Source organism: Heliangelus exortis, chromosome 11, assembly GCF_036169615.1.
Source record: "Heliangelus exortis chromosome 11, bHelExo1.hap1, whole genome shotgun sequence".
NCBI classification, from domain to species: domain Eukaryota; kingdom Metazoa; phylum Chordata; class Aves; order Apodiformes; family Trochilidae; genus Heliangelus; species Heliangelus exortis.
This window is the reverse complement of record NC_092432.1, coordinates 10316353-10338433: the sequence shown is the minus strand read 5'-3', so window position 1 is coordinate 10338433 and position 22081 is coordinate 10316353. Positions and strand designations below refer to the sequence as shown.

The 22081-nt window shown below is 38.5% G+C and overlaps 1 protein-coding gene across 6 annotated transcripts; it reads left to right on the top strand.

Annotated features, from left to right (window-relative positions):
• The first annotated feature begins 175 nt into the window (after positions 1-175).
• Positions 176-22041, top strand: GABPB1 (GA binding protein transcription factor subunit beta 1). Of its 6 annotated transcripts, none has more exons than XM_071754466.1 (9): positions 176-353; positions 7718-7825; positions 8676-8843; positions 9145-9339; positions 10456-10567; positions 10958-11071; positions 14115-14300; positions 15666-15781; positions 20252-22041. In XM_071754466.1, exons 1-9 carry the CDS (start codon positions 351-353, stop codon positions 20402-20404), a joined length of 1155 nt encoding a protein of 384 aa, XP_071610567.1. In that variant the 5' UTR covers positions 176-350; the 3' UTR covers positions 20405-22041. The 6 variants fall into 6 exon arrangements, with proteins under 6 accessions (XP_071610567.1, XP_071610562.1, XP_071610568.1 ...); XM_071754461.1 differs by having other exon boundaries at positions 219-353; positions 10456-10603; XM_071754467.1 differs by lacking the exon at positions 176-353 and adding an exon at positions 405-588.
• The last annotated feature ends 40 nt before the right edge of the window (positions 22042-22081 follow it).

The window sequence follows — 22081 nt, the reverse complement described above, 5'->3', positions numbered from 1 at the left end:
CCACGAGGGGAAAAGAGCAACCCCCGCCATCCTGTAGCGAAAAAAGCCCGAAGAAGCCCAGCGTGCTGAATCGCGATCCCCTTATTCCTTGAACAGCTTTTAGGGCGGCTCTCCAAGCCCAGCACAGCTCGCCTCCCCCGGCCGAGGGCGGCGACCGGGAGAGCAGGCAGAGCCCTGCCCCCCCCGCCGGGCGGGAAGCAGGACGGAACATGGCGGGCCCCTCCAGTCCCCGCTTCCCCCGCCTTTCCCGGCGCCGCCGCGCATGCGCGATAAGTAGCACGCAGGCCGTATCCCTCCGCCGAGCCCCTTTTGTCGGGGATATTTGTGTAATAAGATAATACCTGCACCCCATGGTAAGTGCCCAGCGCCCCTCGACCCCCTGCCCGCCGGCGGCCCCCACCGCCTGGCCCCGGGCGCGGGCTGGCGGCGGGGCAGCGCTGCGCGGAACGGCGCCCCTCCCCTCCGCCCGCCGTGTCCCTCCGCCACGCGCAGCGGGGACTTTTGTGTGGGGCTTTTGGGCGCCGATGAGCGGCGGCCTCCGGCGCCCCTGGTTGTTGTCGCGGCGGCGACGGTCGGGCCGGCAGCACGGTAAGGCCCCATCCCCGCGCCCCGTCTCTCCCTCACCCCCCTGGGCCGGCCAAGCTTTTCCAGGTCAGTCTGCGCCTTTGTATAGGGCCCTGTTACCGGATGTGGAAGTTGATCTCTTCGCTGGTAAAAAATAATTCCACTTCCCCCGGAACCCGGCGCCGCGGCTCCCTCCGCAGCGCCCAGCCCAGCCAGGATTTCCTGTTGGGGAGAGCGGGCGCACTGGCCGGCCTTCCGGGGACCCCGCCGCGCGGGGGGCGCGGGCAGCGCCGGTGGCGGCCTGGGCCGCGGCGGCGGCCTGGGCGGCCCGCGGGGCGCAGGGCGCGGCCTGTGGGGCAGGGGCTGCGCCGGGGTCGGGGGCTGTGTCGGGGGTGGGGGCCGCCGTGCGGCCGGCGGAGCGAGGGGACGGGTCGCCTGGGGGCCCGGGTGCCCGCGCCCGCCCGGGGCGGCTCCTTTCCCGCCGCTGTTCCGCAGGCCCTGGCGAGCGCGGCGCGGCAGGCGAGGGGCCCAGGCGCTGAGGGGCAGAGCGGGGCTCGGTTGGTCCCGCGTCTTCTCTTTCCTGCCGGGCAGCCCGGTGTGGTCCGTGTGGGGACGGTCACGGACCTCGCGTGGAGCGGGATGGCCGGTTCCTGTCACGGCCCGGCGCTCCCCGGGTGGCGGAGGTGTGTGCCCGAGCTTGGCGCCAAAGGTGCCCTGAGGAGAGGCAGCTTCGGTGCGAGGAGAGCGCTTCCCCCACTGCCGTGTCCCTCACCCGGAGGCTGTGACTCTTGATTTGGACTCTTAATAAAAAAGAGTACGATGGGAGCATAAACGTGGGACAAGATGTGTTACTTCTGTTTTCTTTCCTAGTGGTCGAAAGTAGTTTCTGTTGGTGAGAAGCTGTCTGGTAGCACGTTGGTGAATTCCCCTGTGGGAAGTCTTGCGTGCTTCGAGTTTCTAACTTAAAGCAGTTCTATGTTGTCATTTAACCTGCTTATTTAAGTAGCTTTTCTTTAACGGCAAGTACTGCATATTAGAGTTAAATGTGCAAAAAGTTGTGAATGCACACCTTGGAGGACTTTAATTTTCAAAGAAATTATTCATGACTACGGAAGTTATAGTAGGACCAAGCAGTTCAGCTGAAGTGTGAAGGCACAAAGAAATATTTGTAAGGCTACATAAATCTGCTGTGTAAGGGTAAGAGTATACATCAGCATACAGTAGGTGTAGGCTTTTGTTTGTGACCCACATCCTTTGCCGAAAACTTTTCTAGGTTTTTTTTTGGGACGTGTGTGCTAGACAGAAACACTGTCTAGCAGACAGCTGAGGCAGATTCCTGGTAACAAAAGAGATTCTTTAGTTAGAAATGCTCATAATTTTTGTTTGAGGATATTTTCCTAGTTCCATTTAATCTGAGACATGCTCTTCAGGTTGTAGTGCAGTTCAACGACTACTTCACAAGCCCTTAGATTCTTCATGTCAGCTGTAGCTGCCATAATGTCAGTGTTTTGGTATTTAGTGCCAAACTTATCTGTGAAAACTTTGTAGCTTGTTGGCAGTGCCCACTGGTTGGTGCCAGTCGTTCACCGTTCTTGCATAATACTTTTAACATGTTGCATTTTGTTGAAATAATGGCCAAATCTGTGTTTTTTTTAAGGATGAGACCTTTCTACCATCTGCATTATTTAATGGAGTTACATAGATGATTGGTGCTATTTAAATTAAAGTATGAACCTGATTGTCAGACCTGCATAAATACAGGCTTGACAGACTTAACCAACAAAGTGTTTGCTTTTCTGCTCTCTTCTCAGACCAGGTTTTTCTCATCTCATGTATGCATAGTCCAACATGAAGGTCAAATTGCTGTTTAAACAAACTAGAGAGACTTTAGTTACAAACACAACACAGAGGAAAACTGAAAACGCTGGAAATAAAGCCAACTGCTATGAATGTATGAGTGTAATTTTCATTGTCATATAGGAGTGTGGATACTCTATGATACTTGTATTAAGATTTGAAGAATGATGTGAAATCGTTGTCAACATATGCTTAGAAGGATGTGATTCCCTTAGAAAACAGTACAGGAATTTTTTGAGTTTTTTTCTTATGAGTCACTGTAATTACAGTTAAATTATATCAAAACTGTAATTGAAATTATTTTTTTGAGGAATTGTTCTGAGATTAAGTATTGCACTGCTACATCAGGATGTTAAAAAAAGTAAGCAAGGTGATCCTGTTGTTTCAGTTCTAATAATGTTATAAGCTGAGTGATTGATGAAAGAGTTAAATAGTTACTGCTACTGTTTATGCTGTGTACTTAATACTCCTGACCTTGGTATGGCTAGGCATATAAAATCAGTTAGAAATTGCTATTCTGCATTTCCAGCAATACTGTGCACTGTTGAAATCAGTAGGATAGCATTTCAGAAGATCAGCTCTGGGGAATCAGGTTGATGTTTTTGAAATGGGGGAAAGAAAAAGACCTTTTGAAAAGGGCATTCTTTTTCCAGACATAATAGGTGTGAGAGGTGATGGGTCTCAATCTGCCTTCCAAGCATTTTTCTGCTGCATGTCACTTCAGTAGGGAAGCCTGTTCAGTTAGATTTTTATGGAACTTTGTTCTGAGGTTTTTAGAACTGATTGCAAATTGTTACTGTAGATGTGGTGTATATTGATTAAGGTTACCTTTCAGTGAATTGTGGTGGTGCAGTCCATGCACTTCTCAAGTAAGTGTGTCCTTTAGGAGCGTGCCTTTGCAGAAGTGCACTGGCAGCTGCTTGCTCTCATGTTACCAGGTGTGTAGCAACAATTGCTCTGTGCCTGTTGATTTTGACTGTCTGATGTTCACCACTGCAGTGGTAGAAGGGGAATAAAGGCTAGACCCAGGATCCCTGGGTCAGGACTCAAGTCTGAAAGGTGCTGCAGTATTTTAATCCAAATTTAATCTTACTTTGGTCTGCAGACTGCTGTTCTATTGTCTGTAGGCTGTGGCGTGGGACTTCAGCATTGCCAAACAGCATAATTTTCAGCTCCCCTGCCTCTGCCCATAGCCCATTTTGCACACAGTTTCCCCCAAACTCTGGTCAAGTGCTGTTACATACCCCTCTGGTAACAGCATGGTGTAGTGAGTTTCACAGTATGTATAAAACCTGAAATAGAAGATGAGTACAAAAAAGCAGTATGATTTCCTATTGAACAGAAATAAACCAGCAATAATAATTTGATGTAATTTTTAATTTGCTGTTCATTGCAGCATCTGGCTAATGATGCTGTACAGAGTACATAGCAATAATAAAATGTGGAAGTTAAAAAGAGTGTTCAGTGCTAAAAACTCCAAACCCAGCTGAAGCTTTTCCCTGTTTACTCAAGTGTAGACAAAACTTTGTTCACAAAGTTGTGTAGGAGCTGTTCGAACTCTGAAAACACTCAGATTGCCATAAGAATATGTATAATCGTCTCAAGACTTCATTTTGGAACCAGTGATGTTTTTATTGTGTGGAAGAATCCTTTTCTAAAGCATTACCCAGCTGTTGTGCTAGCCAAGAGTAACACTGAAGTAACACTGAAGTGTATCTTCTAACACTCTTCAGCCAGGTTGATTTCTGGCACTCCATGGAATAGTAGTAGTACGTAGAACTTGAGTACTGCTTTGAAATGGGAATATTATTTCCATTTTGAATGTCTTTTATTGTACTATATATAGAACTTTGCTTGTGATAATATCACTGTGCTGTTGTAGTGTGACTTAAATGATCTCAAGAGACCAGTGTAGAGTTTTTTCTGGAAAGGGAAGAAAGGGAAATTCTGACATATAGGGAAAGGCTGAGAGAACTAGGTTTGTTCAGCCTTGAGAAGAGAAGGCTTAAGGGAGATGTTACTGGCATGTACCAGCACGGAAAGGGTGGCTACCAAAAATATGGAGACTCCCTTTTTACAAGAACTCATATGTAAAGGGCGAGTAGTAACAGGTAAAAATTCTGGGGAGATTCAGATTGGACTCCAGAAGAAAATTTTTCACCATGAGAACAATTAGACATTGGAATAATCTCCCAAGGAAAGTAGTTGATTCTGCTACGCAGGACAGTTTTAAGACTCAGCTTGACAGGGTGCTTGGCCACCTCATTTAAATGATACTTTTACCTAGAAAGCTTGAACTAGATGATCCTTGAGATCCCTTCCACTTGGCATTCTATGACTCGATGGCACTGCAGACCCTTCTCAGAATATCCCAGTATTGGCAGAGGAATGGTACGAGAGGAAAGTGTGGGACATCTTATTACTCAAGGTTTATCTGACCTTACAGTTCTGGTCCTTGGAATGGTCTGACAAGTAGAAGTGAGCTTTGGGTTGGCTACTCCTGAGAAATTTTGTGAATGCTGGTATTCATTGTTTAAAAGTGACTAAATGTGCACAATTCTTGTTGGAAATGCCTCTTCAGCTGCTGTTAGTGCGCTATTGACATGCAATATTATTTTTGAGTTCAGTGTAGTTTTGCTTGGTTTTCACCTTTCTTCCACTAGATGGCCCTTGCAGGCTTTCAATTACCCAATATGAACTGAAACTTCACTTCTAAAATAAATGTGAATTATCTTCCTTGATTGAAACTTTCATTACTGAGTGCAGTAAAGTGCTGCTAGGGTTACATTGAAATGAGAGCTGATGGACTGTCACTCTGACAGTGTCTTCAGCAGTAGTTGTTCAGAAAGACTCTGAAAGGGTGTTGAACTCAGGCTTAAGTTTGTCCCTAACATTTCCTGAGGATGAGACTTGTGTTTTGCAGGCCATCATAACTGATTTTTTTTTTCTGCTTAGTTTTGCATTTTATTTCACCAGGATGGATGTGGTTCTGAATAGGTGTAGTTGTTAAATATACACATTGTAATTTAATATACCTATTTTTGTTGTCTAACAGACATCAAGTGTATGCTTGCTATCAAGGCTGTCTTTTTGGTTAGTGGAGAGAGACAGCTGTGCACAGAAAGCAGCTCTTACCATCAAGGTGATTGGACAGTGAAGCAAGGCTGAAGTTGTGGGATGTTTATTCACAGAGACATTCAGAACTCAACAGGACCAAGTGTTGCACAGCCTGAGCCTGTTGGGCCACGTGTGACTGGAGATTGAACTAGGTGACCTTGAGAGGTCCCCGCCAGCCTCAATTATTCTGAAATTCCAAAAAGAGGCTTTATTAGTTAATTTTTTCTACTGTTGTTTAAATAAAAATAAATAAAAGGAAAATGAGCTGTTGTTTCTGAAATTCCTCCAAACTTCAGTGTTTGCATTAAGTTCCAGCTTTCCTTTTGCTTCTGAGCTGAGAACCTTGCTGTGGTGGTATTAGACCACCAGAAAAACTGTGTGTGTCTAAGTGTGCTTTTTTCCTCCTTATATAGCACCCCACTGCCTCCCTGACAAAAGAAAAAACAAAGGTGTCATAAAAGGGAGTGCTGTATTCCTATATTCCTTCATTTCACTGCTGCACTTGCCAAGTTCCCTTTTTCTCCTTTTTATTGTTTTATATCGTTACTCCTAGAAGTCTCCCTTTAACAGGGATAGTAGGTTTTCTCTTACTCGTTTGTCTTCTGCTGTTTCTCTTTACAGAAAAAGAGTCAGCTGTTGTCTCTTCCTGTGCTCCTTTTTTTCCTTCCTTTTCCTCTTGTCAATATTTGTCCTTTCCTGCCACCTTCCTTCTCCTCTTCCATTTTGTGGCTGGAGACAAATCAACATGTCCATGTGTTCTAGAAGGATAGACATACATGGAGTGTTATTTTGGTGAAGGAGATATTGCTGCCTGCAGTCAGTTCTGTAGACAAAGAGCTAATCTGTCCCAGTTCATGGCTGTACTGATACATGCTGGAGTTCTGCATTTGCAGTATTTGTCTTCCTTTCTAATTACTTCCAAAGTCAGTAGCTTTCAGCTTATTGAGCCATACACCACACAGATTTTTCCAGTGGAGTCAAATGCAGGGAACTTTCTAAATGTGTTGGGTTTGTGATAGAAGTGTATGTTTCAGAAAAGAGAGTAAAAATTACCCTATTGGGATTTCTCATTGAACTGACACACTCAACTTTTTGTAGGAAACAGGCTGCCTGGCCTTCTAACTGCTAAATCAGTAATACAGCCTTTACTTTGCTTGTGGCTGGAAACAAAACTGGTGTTTTCTTAGCATCCTGGTAGTGGAAAACATAGGTATAGGACTAAAACATTAAAGATGTATTTTGATTAGCAGTGTGAATTATAGTTTAGTTTTAAACTTTCTTTACCCTGAACAAATTTAACAGCAAGTATGAAATGGAGTAGGTGTGAAAAGATGTTAGAAAGGTGTAAGATGTAAGAAATCTTGGTTGCAACAGAAAAATAGGTGTCATTTGTCTACATATAGTTTTGCGTGTTCTGTGTGATACAGAACATCTGTCTATAGATTATATAGAGATGTGAAAGTTTTTTGGCTATTATCCTGGTCATGTCTCAGTTTCTGTGTACTTAATGTGTTCCTAGTAACTGTAGACAGTTGAAGCAGGTAGTAATGTGTTTTCAGGAAGACAGTTCATATATCTGATTTAAATAGTACAACAGTAGGCTTATTGCTTTGGGTTTTAGTTGGGAATATAGAAATTATATTTTAGAGTGAACAAAATGAAGTGATAGGGATGGACAAGATGTCAGAAAGGTGTTGTGTTTCATCTCTGTCTAAAAACATTTACCTAGTGGTACCTCTTAAATACATCTAGATATTGTGGATAAGTGAAGGTGTAGTACCTTTGGGCATGTGACATAGCCACAATGCAGTACTGTTAGAAAGCTGGACAAAGCTGCAGGAGGTTGTAAAATCAGGTGAGAGCTTCTAAACCTCTTTCTGCTGTAAGAAGTGTGCATTCGGTTCAGTTTAAATTTAGTTTGATACAACTTAGCAGGGGCCGTGGTTACAGCATTGTAATGCTGAAATCTTCAGTGTCAGTTCTGTTTGGCTGACAAAACTAAGTCTATATTCAAGATGCATATTGCAGTCAATAAAGCTTCTCTTGGATAAAATATCAACTCCAGTTTTTTAAGTACTCATCGTGGTTTAGAAAGAACTATTAAAAATACAGTGGCATTTGTGTACTTAAAATAAAATTAATGTTCTTATTCTTTATATTCTTTTATGTCCTTCACTAGATGTCACTAGTAGATTTGGGAAAGAAACTTTTAGAAGCTGCACGGGCAGGTCAAGATGATGAAGTTCGCATTTTGATGGCAAATGGAGCACCTTTTACCACAGATTGGGTAATGAAAACTTCTGCAGTGTTTGCTAAATCCTCTTAACTTTCCTCATCTGAAGAAGAAAAAAGGATTATTAAAATAAAGCATTTATATTGGCAGCTTTGTGAGTTTCATTGTGAAACTTTGTATTCGCATAATCTAGGATCTAATTCAAAATTATCTTGTGTTTCTTCATATGACTTCCTACTGATTTTAGTAACAGACTGTGAATGAGCTTGTTCTGGTGCCTTTTAAGATGAACTTTGTAATAGTTGGTGGCAGAAAGCAGCAATCATCCTTCTAGTTGTTGCATTTATTGTGTATAGTCAGAGGTCTGAATTAAGAAAGTTTCCACTGCCTAATACATACAGCTGAGAGCTCCCTGGTGCAGGAGTTCTGAATTGTCTTTTGGAGGAGTGTGTTTTTTCATCTGTTCATAAGGAGGTCAGGTACCTAAAATTCCAGCATATTTACAAGCCCTTAAGAGCCGTAATCTGTTTAGTGACATAACTGTTTTGAGCAGGAGATTGGACTTAAACAACTTTCAGAGGTCCCTTCCAGTGTTGGTACAATTTGTTGACCAATGCTGAATTGGAGTTTGAAATACCATGCCTGAAAAACATAGCACAGACCTCAAAAAATTGCTTCCAGTGGGCTGGTTTTAGTGTGTTGTCATTATTGAAACAAAAAACTGAAACCACAACTTTTTCTCCTCTTTATACTCTGTAAAAGCCCTGACAGCTTCTTGTCTTGAGACTGCAAGGGAAAATTATTTTGAAGTGGTAGCCAGACACTTGAGTTTGATAGCTCCAGAATAAGAAATATTCATACTGACATCTGCTAAAAAGTTACTTTTTTTTCTCTTATGTAATAGTTGGGAACATCTCCACTTCATCTAGCAGCACAGTATGGACACTACTCAACAACAGAAGTGTTGCTGCGAGCAGGTGTGAGTCGTGATGCCAGAACCAAAGTGGACAGAACTCCATTACATATGGCAGCATCAGAAGGCCATGCCAGCATAGTAGAAGTCTTACTTAAGGTACAGACTGCTGTTGGAGGCGGGCATATTGCAATAGTTAATCATCAGATATTTGCAATTTCCTTTTATTAATGAAACCAACATTGAAATGATAAAGAGTATTTAAGCTGTGTATGTTGGGTGTTTCGTTTTCCTATTAAACTGCAACTTATTTTATCTTTAAATCATTGTGACTTCAGGTAAATTGTTGTTTCAAAATACTACTTACTGCTAGAGAATGACATTTTTGGGCTTAATTCTATAACCAGCATTATTTGAGATATTTCTAGTGTCATAGTTCATACAATGATCTTGTCTCTAGCATGGTGCTGATGTCAATGCGAAGGACATGCTCAAAATGACTGCACTTCACTGGGCTACTGAACATAACCACCAAGAAGTTGTTGAACTCTTAATAAAGTATGGAGCAGATGTCCATGCTCAGAGTAAATTTTGCAAAACAGCATTAGATATTGCAGTAGACAATGGAAATGAAGACCTTGCAGAAATACTACAGGTAACCTTTAATTCATTATGTTAAGGGAATGTGCTGCAAAGTACTTGTTTACATATGGGATAAGCTAATCTTCTAATGTGTCGTCTCTGAGCCTGTTTGTTGACTGATAATGCTAAACTTCAGCCTAGTTCATGACATGAAAATGAGATGAATGTTAGTAAATATTAGGTGGCTGAAGAGCATTTTCACCACCTACAAAGTCAAGGTTAAGTATCCTTTATTTTCTTAAATTTGAATGTTGTAGTGCACAGAACAAGATGGAGTCTTCATAAGAAAGGTGTAAAACTTCCTACTCTTGACAACATTTTTTGTCTATACTGTGCTGTTCAGTTAGCTTTATAGATGGATATTAAGTTTCCTAATGATCTGAGATAACAGATGGCAATTTTTCCTGAATAGAAAAACTAGGATTGAATTGTTGGAGGAGTGACTGAGATTTGAATTATAATAGATATTTTTCACTGTTTGCTCACTGTTCAGTAGTGTTCTTGAAGGCAAATTAAGTCCTAAGCATTATTGAGAAAATAATAGAAAGCAAACAAAACAACATTCTGCCACTGTGTCAGTCTTTTGTTGCCCTGCATCTTGAACTGTTTAAACTTCTGGTCTGTTCATCTAGCCTTGTCTTCATTGCAGAAAGAATATAGTAAATAAAAGTCAATAATAATCTGAAGGCAAACAAAAGAAGGATGCCACCTACAATTCATGGCAATCACTAAGATGTTGGAGCCAATTTTCATGGCGTGGCCCCTGGTAGACTTGGTTCTTCAGACCTCCATTTTGGAGTACATTTAGATGTACTTCAGCTAGTACTTCTGAAAAAGGGCTTTGTCTTCATTTGATCTTCTTTGTTTATAGTGAATGTTGTGGAGAAGTAGCAGTATGTCATTATTCTCTTTAAGTTCAAGAGACTTCTTGTCTTTAGATTTCAGACATTAAAAAATGTTACTCATGTGCTTACATGGAATGTAGGATGTGACATGGTATGTGTATGTTGCATGGGTATGAAGGAGATCCTCCCTGTTTCAGTGGAATGTGCAATAATTCAGGTTCTTACAAGGTAAATAACTAACTTAGACCTATAATTGGAATTATGTCATTATCTGTGTCTTCTAGATTGCAATGCAGAACCAAATCAATACGAATCCGGAGAGCCCGGACACTGTGACGATACACGCGGCAACACCGCAGTTCATCATTGGACCTGGAGGAGTGGTGAACCTAACAGGTCTGGTATCTTCTGCAAATACATCAAATGGAACAGGTATTTAGATGCCTAAAGGAAAGCTACTGGGATTTTCTACTTTAATTGATTTTTCACCACTTACTGAAGAGGCTTAAGGAAAAGCAGTGGTAAGGATAGAGTAGTTACCATGTTCTTTTTCAGTGGTTTTTGTGTTGTAAGGATCTAGGGACATAAACTAACAGTCTTCACAGAGGCAAATTATCAGAAGTTGTATTTGCTTAACAAACTTGTCTCCAGAGTAGCACTTCGGTTTAGCAGAAAGTTGCTGAGATCAGTGAGTGTGCTAGAAGCTTCCATATAAGAATAATAAAAAAAGGGACTTCCCTGGTTTTAAATTTGTTAGCTAACTTATTTTTTTATTCATCCTACTAGATGAAACAGGAGTGTCGGCTGTACAGTTTGGGAATTCATCAACATCAGTATTAGCCACGTTGGCAGCTTTAGCAGAAGCATCAGCTCCACTGTCCAATTCTTCAGAAACACCAGGTGAGAAAGCTAAGTCATTCAACCTCATTTAATAAACTAAAAGTACATAACTGGTGCTTTTGTAGATAACAGTTTATACAGAAACGATATTACAATCTTCCTTCCTTTTTTCAGCATGAACAAAATTTTTTGTTTCATCTGGAAGGTTGCCAGATTCATATGTACAATTATTTCTTAATAAGATTTCTGGTATTTCTGGGCTGAATGTGGGTAGCATATTTATCTTGTTGCAAGCAAGCATAATTCAGGGTATTGAATTTACATCTTGGGCTTCATACAGTCTAGTTGTGTTTGGTGGGAGAATATTTTCTTCAAATGCTTTTTTCTGTTAAATGTTGGAAAATGGTCCTCCCATATTCTTTGCATATACTTTGTCAGTAGCTTTCTTAAACCTTTTACCCAAAAGGCACAAAAATATTTGGTCTTACTGTGCAGTTTGTCCATTTAGGATTTATAATAATTTTCTACAGTGCTGTGTAGCGCTGTAGCCCTATTTCACTGATTGGTGATGTGATACATAGCAAGATGGAGATAACAACTTTCTGTTGATCAAGGATTTATGATGCTTATAGTAACCTGCATTTTTATGAACATGTTTCTAAAGAAATGCCTTTTTTGCTTTTTCTTTTTGTAATGGATGATAAATTTTACGTAACTGAGACACTTTGTGTGACCGAAGTCTTTGGTACTTAAAAAATTCACACAGAATTCAGCTTTACAGATAACACAATTCTTAAGGACACAATTTTCACTGAAAACGTAGAAGAAATATGTTCTCTGACTTTCTGGCACGACAGCTGCATCCCAGCATATAACTGAGTTTTCATCCTAACTATTTTGATGTCCTGCAGGATTTCTTATTATGGCTCTTACCCTCTGCTACTTCTCAAAGTAGCATCTAAGTATTGCTATACAATTTTATGACATTTAAATATTGCAAGTGGAAGTGTATGATTCAAAACCAGAATGCAGTGCCTTTTGTTACAGAATAAGCTGCTGATCTATTCAGTCAATTAATATATTTCAGTGAAGCTCAGATCTTAATTGTAGGAGAAAGAAATTTAAGAAGGGATTACATGGGATTAAGGAGCATTAAATGTGTATCCAGGACTCAGTAGTAGACTTTGGTAACTCACTGTTCTCATGATTCATAGCACGACCTTTGCAGCCATAGTGTAACCTACATTGCATGTTGGTAAACTGCTGAAGACAAAAACTATTAGAGAGGAGGCAGGAGATGACAGGCAGAAAGGAATAAGCTTGAAGTCTTGATGCAATAGCTTCCAACCTTCAATAATGCAGTTTGCATCATATCTAAACCTCCTGTTCAGTTTAGTTGTTCTGCTTTGGTTATTATGTAGATGTGCAGGCAACCTTTCAGCATGTTACTATCTGCAGTTTAATTCCTAGGCTCCTTAAGTAGTTTGTAAAGTGTAAGGAATACAAAATCAGCTTTCTGTCACCTCCTCATCAGTAGTGTCTTCAAGAAAAGAAAAAACAACAAACCAAAACACCACCACCAAAGCTCCATCATTCACTTTGTACCCAGCTTGAAGAAGATCCATTTATAAATAGTCTCAAAAACTGTAGGACTGAGAATTCTGGTTTTGTCTCTTACCTTGTAAGGCTCTTGTATTTTGAGACTGTATAAAGTTGGACAAAGCACTTAGGTTCTTTTATGTTGTTTCTGTCTTGTTTGGTTTTGGTTTTTTCTTTTTCCAAGTTAACTAGGCAGAAGAGATAAAGGTAAAGTTAGTAAATTTTTACAGTTAAAACCACAATTTTTCTAAAGAAAGAAAGTGCTTCTTAGTGGAACTGAATAGAGTCAGACATATTAAAATTACTACTCTAATGAAGTATATATGAAGCCATGGATGTTAGATAAAAATGTGGTGCATAATGAATGTGTGGAACTCGGAGCTGGATTAGAGAAAAATCTTATTTGAGACGTGCATTTGGAGTGTTGGAATTAGGCATGTGTCTTACTGCATGTGTTCTCCCCCTACACACACTGCAGAAGAAAGGGAAGCACATTAATACAGAGATTCTTGACAATAGTGGTACTGCTGTTTTAAATTACTTCAGTTTCCCTTCAGCATATGAAGTAGTGTGGTAACTAATGATTATATGGATTTAGATATGGAAGGAGAGCAAGGAAGTAATAAGCACTATATTTATGGGGCTATTTTTCTTTTCTGTAGAATAACTTCTTTTTAGAAAAAAATTCCGTTTTTCTTTCAAGGTCTGCACAAGTCCTAATGTTTCTTTCCAGAAGCCCAACAATAAGTTTGAAAGTCAAAGGTTGGAGCTCTTTGCCACAGCAGCTAGTATTGGCACTTTCAACTTGGATTTTTTTTGTATGTGTGTGAAAGTGATCTCTCTTACTGCTGAGCCTGTAATTGGAAGCCAAATCAAGTTCAATTCAGCAGCACTTACTCATGTAGGACTTACTGTTTTGGCTTCCTGAATAAACACTCTCTGAATATTTAAGCAGTGCTATAGTATATTGATCTCTGAACATAAAGATCTTCATGAAGCAATGAGTCTAGTCATTATTTGTGTGTTATATTGTAATTAACTTAAAAGATGAAAGCTTCAGGGTTTTATCTATCTTCTCTCATCTCGAGCATCACAACACAGGCTATAGAGGTTTAATTTCTTCTCTGTAGATAGACAGCACTCTACTGCTATTTAAATCAAAGGCTTTGCTTTTACTCTGACAAATTGAAAATAAAATAGAGTTAGTCTACTTGAAATTCTTTGATTGTGCTACTATTGATCTTGCTCTTTGCTCTTGTTTTAAAAATAAGATTGGGAATGTGAGGCCCCAGTTACAGTGCATAGTGCAAGCTGTGGTATGTGTTGTAGTTCTGAATGTAGTTTTCCTTTGGCTTACCTTGATTTATAGATAGAATACAGAACTATATATGTGGAATTTGAAAGATGTGAAAGAAATTTTTTTCTCAGCTGTACCAAAATGCATTTGAAATAATAAACCTTTATTTATGAATTGACTTAATTCCTTTACCTAATCTGTTGATAGTTGTGGCCACAGAAGAGGTTGTGACTGCAGAATCCGTGGATGGTGCTATTCAGCAAGTAGTGAGTTCTGGAGGTCAGCAAGTGATTACCATAGTTACAGATGGCATTCAGCTTGGTAATCTGCATTCAATTCCAACCAGTGGAATAGGGCAACCAATCATTGTGACCATGCCAGATGGACAGCAAGGTGAGTGAAAACTTGTACAGTTCAAGTTTGAGAAACTGTTTCAGTTATATTAATAATAATGAATTGTTAGGTGCAAATAGCTTGGACAATTGTGTAATAATCAGTTTAAATACTTCTTTGAATGCTTATACTGCAAAAGGCTCAGACACATGAGCTACTGCAGTTCACTGGATTGCCCACACGTCAGCTGACTCTGCATTGGGAGGAAGAATGAAAGAGTTACTGAACTATATGGAGAAGAAATGGGATGTATAAGGGAAAAGTGGTAACTACTTGATTTGCCTTCAGTAAGCTCAAATCTTGCACACTTGTTATGAAAACTTAGAAGGCAGAGTAAAACAAAAGCCTTCTTCCAACGCTTATGCTGTTGCTCTTACTGGAAATACTGTGGGGAGGTGAAGCTTGGGTTTAGAAATCAGGTGCAAGCCCCATGGAGTGTGTTTTTAACAGAACAAAATCCAAATCTTACATGCTTGAGGTTTTAGAGTAATGGTGGCAGAACCAGTGAGGCCAGGGTGGCACAAATTGTCCTGTCGGGCCTTATGTACTTTGTGGAAGCTGTGAGTGTCCTGCTACTTTGTGACATGTGTATTTCCAGTGGTTTTTTTTAAAGGTGCTCTGCCACTATTTGGACAAAACAGATTCCTTCTCTGTTTTCTTCAGGAGGATTCCCAGTGTGGAGCTTAAAGAGCTGTACATTTGAGACAATTTGATTCACAGTTTGTTTGAAAAAGTACAGCTGGTTATCAGAAACCATGGATGGGTGTAGGTAGTAAATGAAGAGCCATTTACAGCATTTATTTGCCAAATGGTTGCATGAGTGAATTAGGAAATGTCTTTAGACCCTTATTTTTTTTCCTCCAGTGTTAATAATTACTGGATATTTAATTACCTAAGAAGTTTTAATTAATCAAAATCAAACCTAATTTTTTTATTTAGTATTTGCTTAAGCAATCTTATAAACAATTTGGTCTGCTTCATAAGTTATGAAGTTGACCAACGGGTAAGGGGTGTAATTCTTTGTCTGTTTCTGTTTATTTCTTTATCTGTTTACTCTGTGAAAAAACTGCAGCTATACTCCAGACTCCAGACTGCAACTATACTTCAGAAAGCATATCTATGTATGCTATCTATTGTAGACCTTGACAACAAAGAATTTTAAGATTCTCTGGTAATATACAAGCATCTAGAGTTTTCAGTTAATTTTCACTGTGCTGACTTTATAGTGCATTTTATTAGGTTGTGTTTTAATAAGGGATAATTAATTGATTTATTGCTGCTAACAAAGTAACATCATTATATTAATATTACATAGTAAAAAACTGTTTGAAGTAAATGTATTTATATGTACAAATATGTTTTCAGTATTAACAGTCCCAGCAACAGACATTGCTGAAGAAACTGTGATAAGTGAAGAACCACCAGTGAAGAGACAGTGCATTGAGATTGTTGAAAATCGTGTGGAGTCTGCAGAAATAGAAGTAAGGAGTATATTACGTGATATGTGCTAATCAGAGTGGTTAGCACTGAATATCTGGTTGTGTGTTTTTATGGTGTTCCTATAGTTTAATTTCTCTGTTACCACAGGATGAAGTGTGTGAAATAATAACTTGTTCCATCTCCCCTGTTACTGGAATTTATCTTTTACAACGTTGTTGTAAAAATAATGTAGGAGGGCTGTTTCCTTCATCTTCTGGTCATGCATGTAACAGTAACACTTGTTTAACTATATGGTAACTTAATTTTTTTTTTGTTTTCCTTTAAGATCACTAGCTAGATTTTAATACGAGGTGCTGATACATTATCGAGTAACTCGAGTCTTTCCGCTAGCAGTGAATGAGAGGACTGTACCCTCATCTTTCTGCTATGACCATATGCTTGTCCTGATTGTAAGATCATATTTTTAGCAGTTTCCTTTCCATTCATGATACCCAGATAACTGTGAGCTGGAAATGTGAAACAGTAAGATTCTGTGTTTGTCAATTTTTATCTGCCCCATCCCCTTTTTTTACTATTTCTTTTAAATTCTGGAGCAGTTTACTGTTAGACATCTTCACATCATCCTGTTTGCTTTTTAAGTTGTAGTACAAAAGACCTAACAACATTGAGAGAGTTGTTTTGGTTTTTTTTTTTTGTATATGACAAATAGATGTAGGTGTTCAAGTTAAAATTGTAGCTTTTTTAATATTATTTACAATAGGACAACCATCTCATTCTTCTTTGCTGACCAATTTTGATCAAAAGTTTATGAAAATTACTGTCTGCCTTGACTAGTTCTCATTTTGTCAAAGCCATGGTATTTCTTTTATCAAATATTGTATTTTCCAACTTCTGTTCATATTATTGAAATGTGCCTGAGTTCTTTTTATTGTACATTGTGTTACATGTTATCCATGTCTAATAACAATAATTACCACCATCACTTGTTTTCCCTGTCCCTAAGTTGTCACTTCAAATACTTTGGCCTTGGCAGCTCTGTGGTCATTAAAGCTTAGCATGACAGTTGAAATTTTCTTGCTGCATTTTTTTAAAGAATGTATGACTGTTGCAATAAAAGCATTTCTTTTGTTCACACTTCTGAACATCTGCCTGAATTATTCCTAAAGGAAATTACATTTCCTTAAGTATTTTAATAATTCTGTTAGATGCAGGAAAAGAAGATCTAGGTTAGTTAAGGAATAAATTAACCTGTTTGTAATTGGAGATAGCTGGTATAGCAGTACAAATAATTATTTTAAGGGGGTTGCCAGTTTCAATGTATTTTAAAGACACTTATCAAATATCAAAATTAGATGGTAAAAATGAGTAATTTTTTGTTACTGTTAAGTGTAAGTTTGGATGATAGACTTTGTCCCTCTCTGTACAACTGGAAATGCTGCTCCCACAATTTGGTAAAGAGGGACATTAAAGAAGTGCATTCAAGTCAATTCACTTCAAACTTTGTCATCATAGGAAGTTGTGTAAATGCTTGAACTTGGAGGGAGTGGGACCCCTCCTCATTAAATTATTTTTTTAATGTAGAAAAGCTTTATTGTTTGGCTTCTTTGCCTCACTGGTGTTTCATGCATCTGTGTCATTATAACGAGTTGATTCAAGGCTGAGTGCTTTCCTCAGCTCTTTTAAATTCATATTGTATATGAACAGTTAACTGCAGTTTGCAAATCTGAGTTGAACATCATCTCATTCATCTGAAGTGACAAACTTTCCTGTGATAGTATTGTAAATGACTAAAACTGCAGTGGTGGTGTTTTAAATTTCTCTTTTGAGTCTGTTAGGTTCAGATGCTTTAGCTCATTTTGAGGAGTGGTAGCAGTTTTCCTAAACACTTTGATATTTTAAACATAGGATGGCAGCAGAAAACCCCTGTCACACACATACTGTTTTTCATTTTCATGCATAATTCATTAACATGCCATGATTTTTATTTTCATTCTTGAATTTGACTGTCTTTCCCATGTTGCTTTTTTTTTGTTATAACCAGGACATTGATTCCATTAAATTTAAAAAAAAAATTAAAAATTATAAATTAATTATTTTTAACTTAATGTGCTTTTTCTATTGTTGAATAAGAATGCTTGGCTGCTCTTACTGTAAGTACATAGACTGTTAAGAAAAAGTTACATGTAATGGTGAAAATTCCCTGATAAAATAGGAGATTTCTCAAGAGAACTTAGGATTGCCCAATTTGATTCTTAAATTTTTTCTCATTTTTGTTTGAGTAGGTTTTTATACTGATACAAAAGGACTTCAGATAATTAGAGCACTTTCAGTTGTGCTCTAAAACCTTCTGGACTTGATGAAATTAATAGAACTTCCTATCCCAGATATCAAAGTTAAGGATCCAGTTTTCACTGTTCAGTCCACTGTAGATCTGTGTTCTCCTCCAGAAGCCTTGTTTTCTTTCCACTCCCTAATTTAGTTTACTTAACCTCAGTTTCTTAACTCATTCTGTTTACATTAGGACTGTGACTGTCTAACAACCACACCTATTAGTTGCTGGACTAATCTACATGCTTTGAATTGCTGTCAGCTAAATACTGGTTTTGTTTTCTTGTCTCTGCACCAAGACTTTTTTTTTTTTTTTTTTTCCTATTCCTTCCCTCGTGTGTAAAACTCCTTATGGATATGTGGCTCCATTTCTGTCTTTTGTGGGAAATACTCATAAGATGTGATGTTAGAACCTCTGCACCCCCAAGTGTTTGTAGTCTCCACACTCTCTGTAATAGTGGCAGTTCCTTACTTTTTGTAGCACACTGCAGAACCACTGGCCAGTGAGCTGCTGGTGGTTCTTACTCTTCTGCAGCCCAGTAGATAGAGCAGCTTTGTGCCAGCAGTATATTTAAGTTTTTTTATGTGACAAATTTATGAGATGGATAATGTCCAGCTCCATATATCCCAGAACTGTGTGCCATTCGTGATGTTACTAAAAAAAGCAGAATCCAGATTTTCAGAGGTGAAATCTGAATTTCCTTTTCAAATAAGTAAGCAATATCAGATCATTTTATTAGCATATGCTCCAAATGAAGCAAAACCCCTAGCTGGCTTCCTTCAGCCCTAAAAGCCTTATGTAAAATCAGGTTGCACTTAATGGAGTTTGTTCTGTTCTGTATTGCAGCTCATCCTTGTAACTTGTTAATAACATCTCTCCCTCACCTGTTGTTTTTGCTATGCAGATGCTGCTGTTAGCACTGATCTGATCACCTATGTCATTATATTCCAGCACATTCAGCACAGCATGTGACTGCTAATGTGACTGTGACAAGTATTGCAAACAGTACCAAGTAGCAGGGAGGCAGAGTATTTTGTATTTTCAGGCTCTGACCATGAAAATATGTGAGTGCATCAAGGAGGTGAAGAATAGGGATGTTGTTACGGGGGGTGTGGAGGGAGAAAGTTTTAACAACTGTTTGAGGTGTTAAATGACAATTTGATACTGAACTGCTGGGATGGGAGTAAGGTGAAAAGGCAACTTATTTTCACTGGTCTTCAATTTTTAGATAAAGATTTTTGGTTTTCCAGGAGTTAGCTTGCTTCTCTGAGAACCTCCTTCCTGTGGCTGCTTAAGAACTAAGGTAGAATGAATAGAAATGAAATACTACCTTACTTATGATGCACTCTAATGAAATAGTATTCGATTGAAGATCAAACCAAATATATTTTCCAAGCAAATTGCTTTTTCAATTGGGCTCAGTGCAGCATCAAATAAAATCAGAGTACCTGCGTCACTGGAGGCAGAATACATTCTCCTTAGTTCCTATGGCAGCTTCATAGAAAGTGCCATTTCCCATACTATTTTGCTTGGAAACCATTTTGTATGAACTTGTATGCAGGATGCAGCCATAAGTTACTCCTTTTGAGCTCAAAAAGCTTATCTAGCTAAATGGATGTTAATTAATACAAATGTGATGTCTGGTTTGTGTAATGTCAATCATTTCAGTTCACTTTCCTTAGAAACAAGTTATGTGTGTTTTCAGTTAATAGGCAGCTGTTAGGTGCTGTTAGGTAACAGGTTTGGATTATACTGTTAGATTTAAAAATACAACAGAAAGGGGCAATCCTGATAGATTGGATTCCAGTCCTATTAGAAGCTGAATTAAAATGAAGAAAAAAGGGTGACAAATGGAACTGGATCATTGGATAAATGTTCATATACTAAGCTAGTGTTTAATTACCATGTTTTTACATTTTTATTTCCCTCTTTTTCCATGAAGATGTGCTTGGTATCTTTGCAGCTAAAGAAACTTAGGTTTACTGTATTTACCCTTGAAGCCTTATTGTGGGGAGTTTTCTGCTGTGATAGTTGATGTTTAATTTGCAGAGCAGCATTCTTATAGATTTGCCCGAGTAAGAACTCAAGTTTCTACCTGATGCTCATTAAGAAAAAGTATATGCCATTTTAACTTGTACTTAATGCATGTTTGACAAAATATTGCTGGTTCTGTTTCTAATAGGAAAGAGAAACTCTTCAGAAACAGCTGGATGAGGCAAACAGAGAAGCACAAAAGTATCGTCAGCAGCTTCTAAAGAAAGAACAAGAAGCAGAAGCCTATCGGCAGAAGTTAGAGGCAATGAACCGCCTCCAGACTAATAAAGAAGCTGTTTAATAAAGCATGAACATACTGCAAAGCCTGTTAATTTCAAAAACCTGCAGTACAATCTTGAACTGTACACTGTATAGGTACAGACCCAGGATTACATGATATAGAAGATGCTACAAGTTGATAACTGGACTTTAAGCCGTGAGCTCTGGTGGATTTCTTGTAACATAAACTCTGAATTTAGAAATTGTGCAAAGTATTTAAAATGAAATACTGTAAATAGTTGTTTTTTTTACAGTTTCAAAATGAGTTGATAAATCTTTTTGAAGGGATCCAGAAACATGAGAAGCCAATGTTTTTGTGAAATTTTTGATTTTAGTATGAATCTAACTTCTGAAAAACAGAACAGTTTTAAGGGTGATGTTGTTGATTTAAGCTGACAACTTGAAAATTAATTATGTGACAAAATTAATTAACAGCTATTTCTACATGATAACAACTTAAAATTCTCTGAATAAGACATTTCCTGGTGGAAATCTTTGTACAGCTTTAAGTAGTTGTCTCAGATTCTCTGAAAACCATTTTTGGTTTTTTTTTATTTTAGGCGGTGAAATTTTTATATTTAATTTCAGATATACCCAGGTAGATTTACATGTATATGAAGCTAATATTTTTTAAACTTTCAGTTTGTACATATGCTGCATGTTTTTATAATTTCTACTCATACATCTTGCATAGGTATTTTTCAGCAAAGATGAGAAAAATTATGAGAAAAATGTTTAGCTTATAGGTTACTTGAAGTAAGCTAGCAGCCAGTTTTACTGTAGATGGTATATTTGCTGGAAGAATGTAATTTGTAACTAAAAAGAAGAAAAAAATCTCAATTAACATATTAGAGGCAATTTAAAATGTGGTAGTGGAGACACTGAAACTTCACTTTCTGTCTTACAGTTTTCCTGTACAAACGTTTTGAAGGTCGGTAAGGAACAGAAAAGAATGTCTCCACTGGAACACAAATAGTAGTTTTTTTAGACTATTCCTGTTGATCTCTTTTCCCCAATAGCCTTGAAATTATTTCAGTGATACATTTTTTCTAAACAGACTTTTGCATTTTAATTATGCAATTGGACAGGTAATTATTTTTAAGTTGTAGTGATGCTTTTCTTTTCTAGCATCATTGTTCTTCACTGTGATACTGTATCTGTGTGTGTCTGTGCAGTGATCTATTATGCTTAGGATTTATATAGCACGTTACATCTTCAGAGCATTATAAAACCTTTCAGAGAACCCTTACTGTACTGCCTGAGGCAGGTAAGTGAGTGTTACTGTCTTGTTTTTATAACTGGTATAAATGCAACACAAGGAGTGTTAAATGACTGGCCCAAGACCACGTGAATCTGTGGTAGACCTGGGAAGAGATCTCAGGAGTTCCTGGCTTCTAGTCCTGTGCTTAGACTGAGCTGCCTTAAGATTGTTCAGTGCTATGTTACATTAAATTTTGAACTACTGTGCAGATTCCTTTTTTGTAAGATAAAAACTCTTTGTGCTTTGCTTTGATGTTTCATGTTTCACTGCTTTTATGGAATTGTTTATATAAACTTAAGCAAAAAGTCTAGTTTACCTATACTGTACACTGAAGAATTACCCTTAAAACTGTACTTTGGCCTACTTTTTCTATTTTACAATTAAATATCTTTTCCACATATAGTGTAGAATCAATTCCATTTCAATAATTTTGTTTGT

Coding starts and splice junctions, on each gene's coding strand:
- GABPB1 (XM_071754461.1), top strand. Junction 9,340..10,455: donor ACCTTGCAGAAATACTACAG/GTAACCTTTAAT, acceptor TGTGTCTTCTAG/ATTGCAATGCAGAACCAAAT. Junction 10,604..10,957: donor AAATACATCAAATGGAACAG/GTATTTAGATGC, acceptor TCATCCTACTAG/ATGAAACAGGAGTGTCGGCT.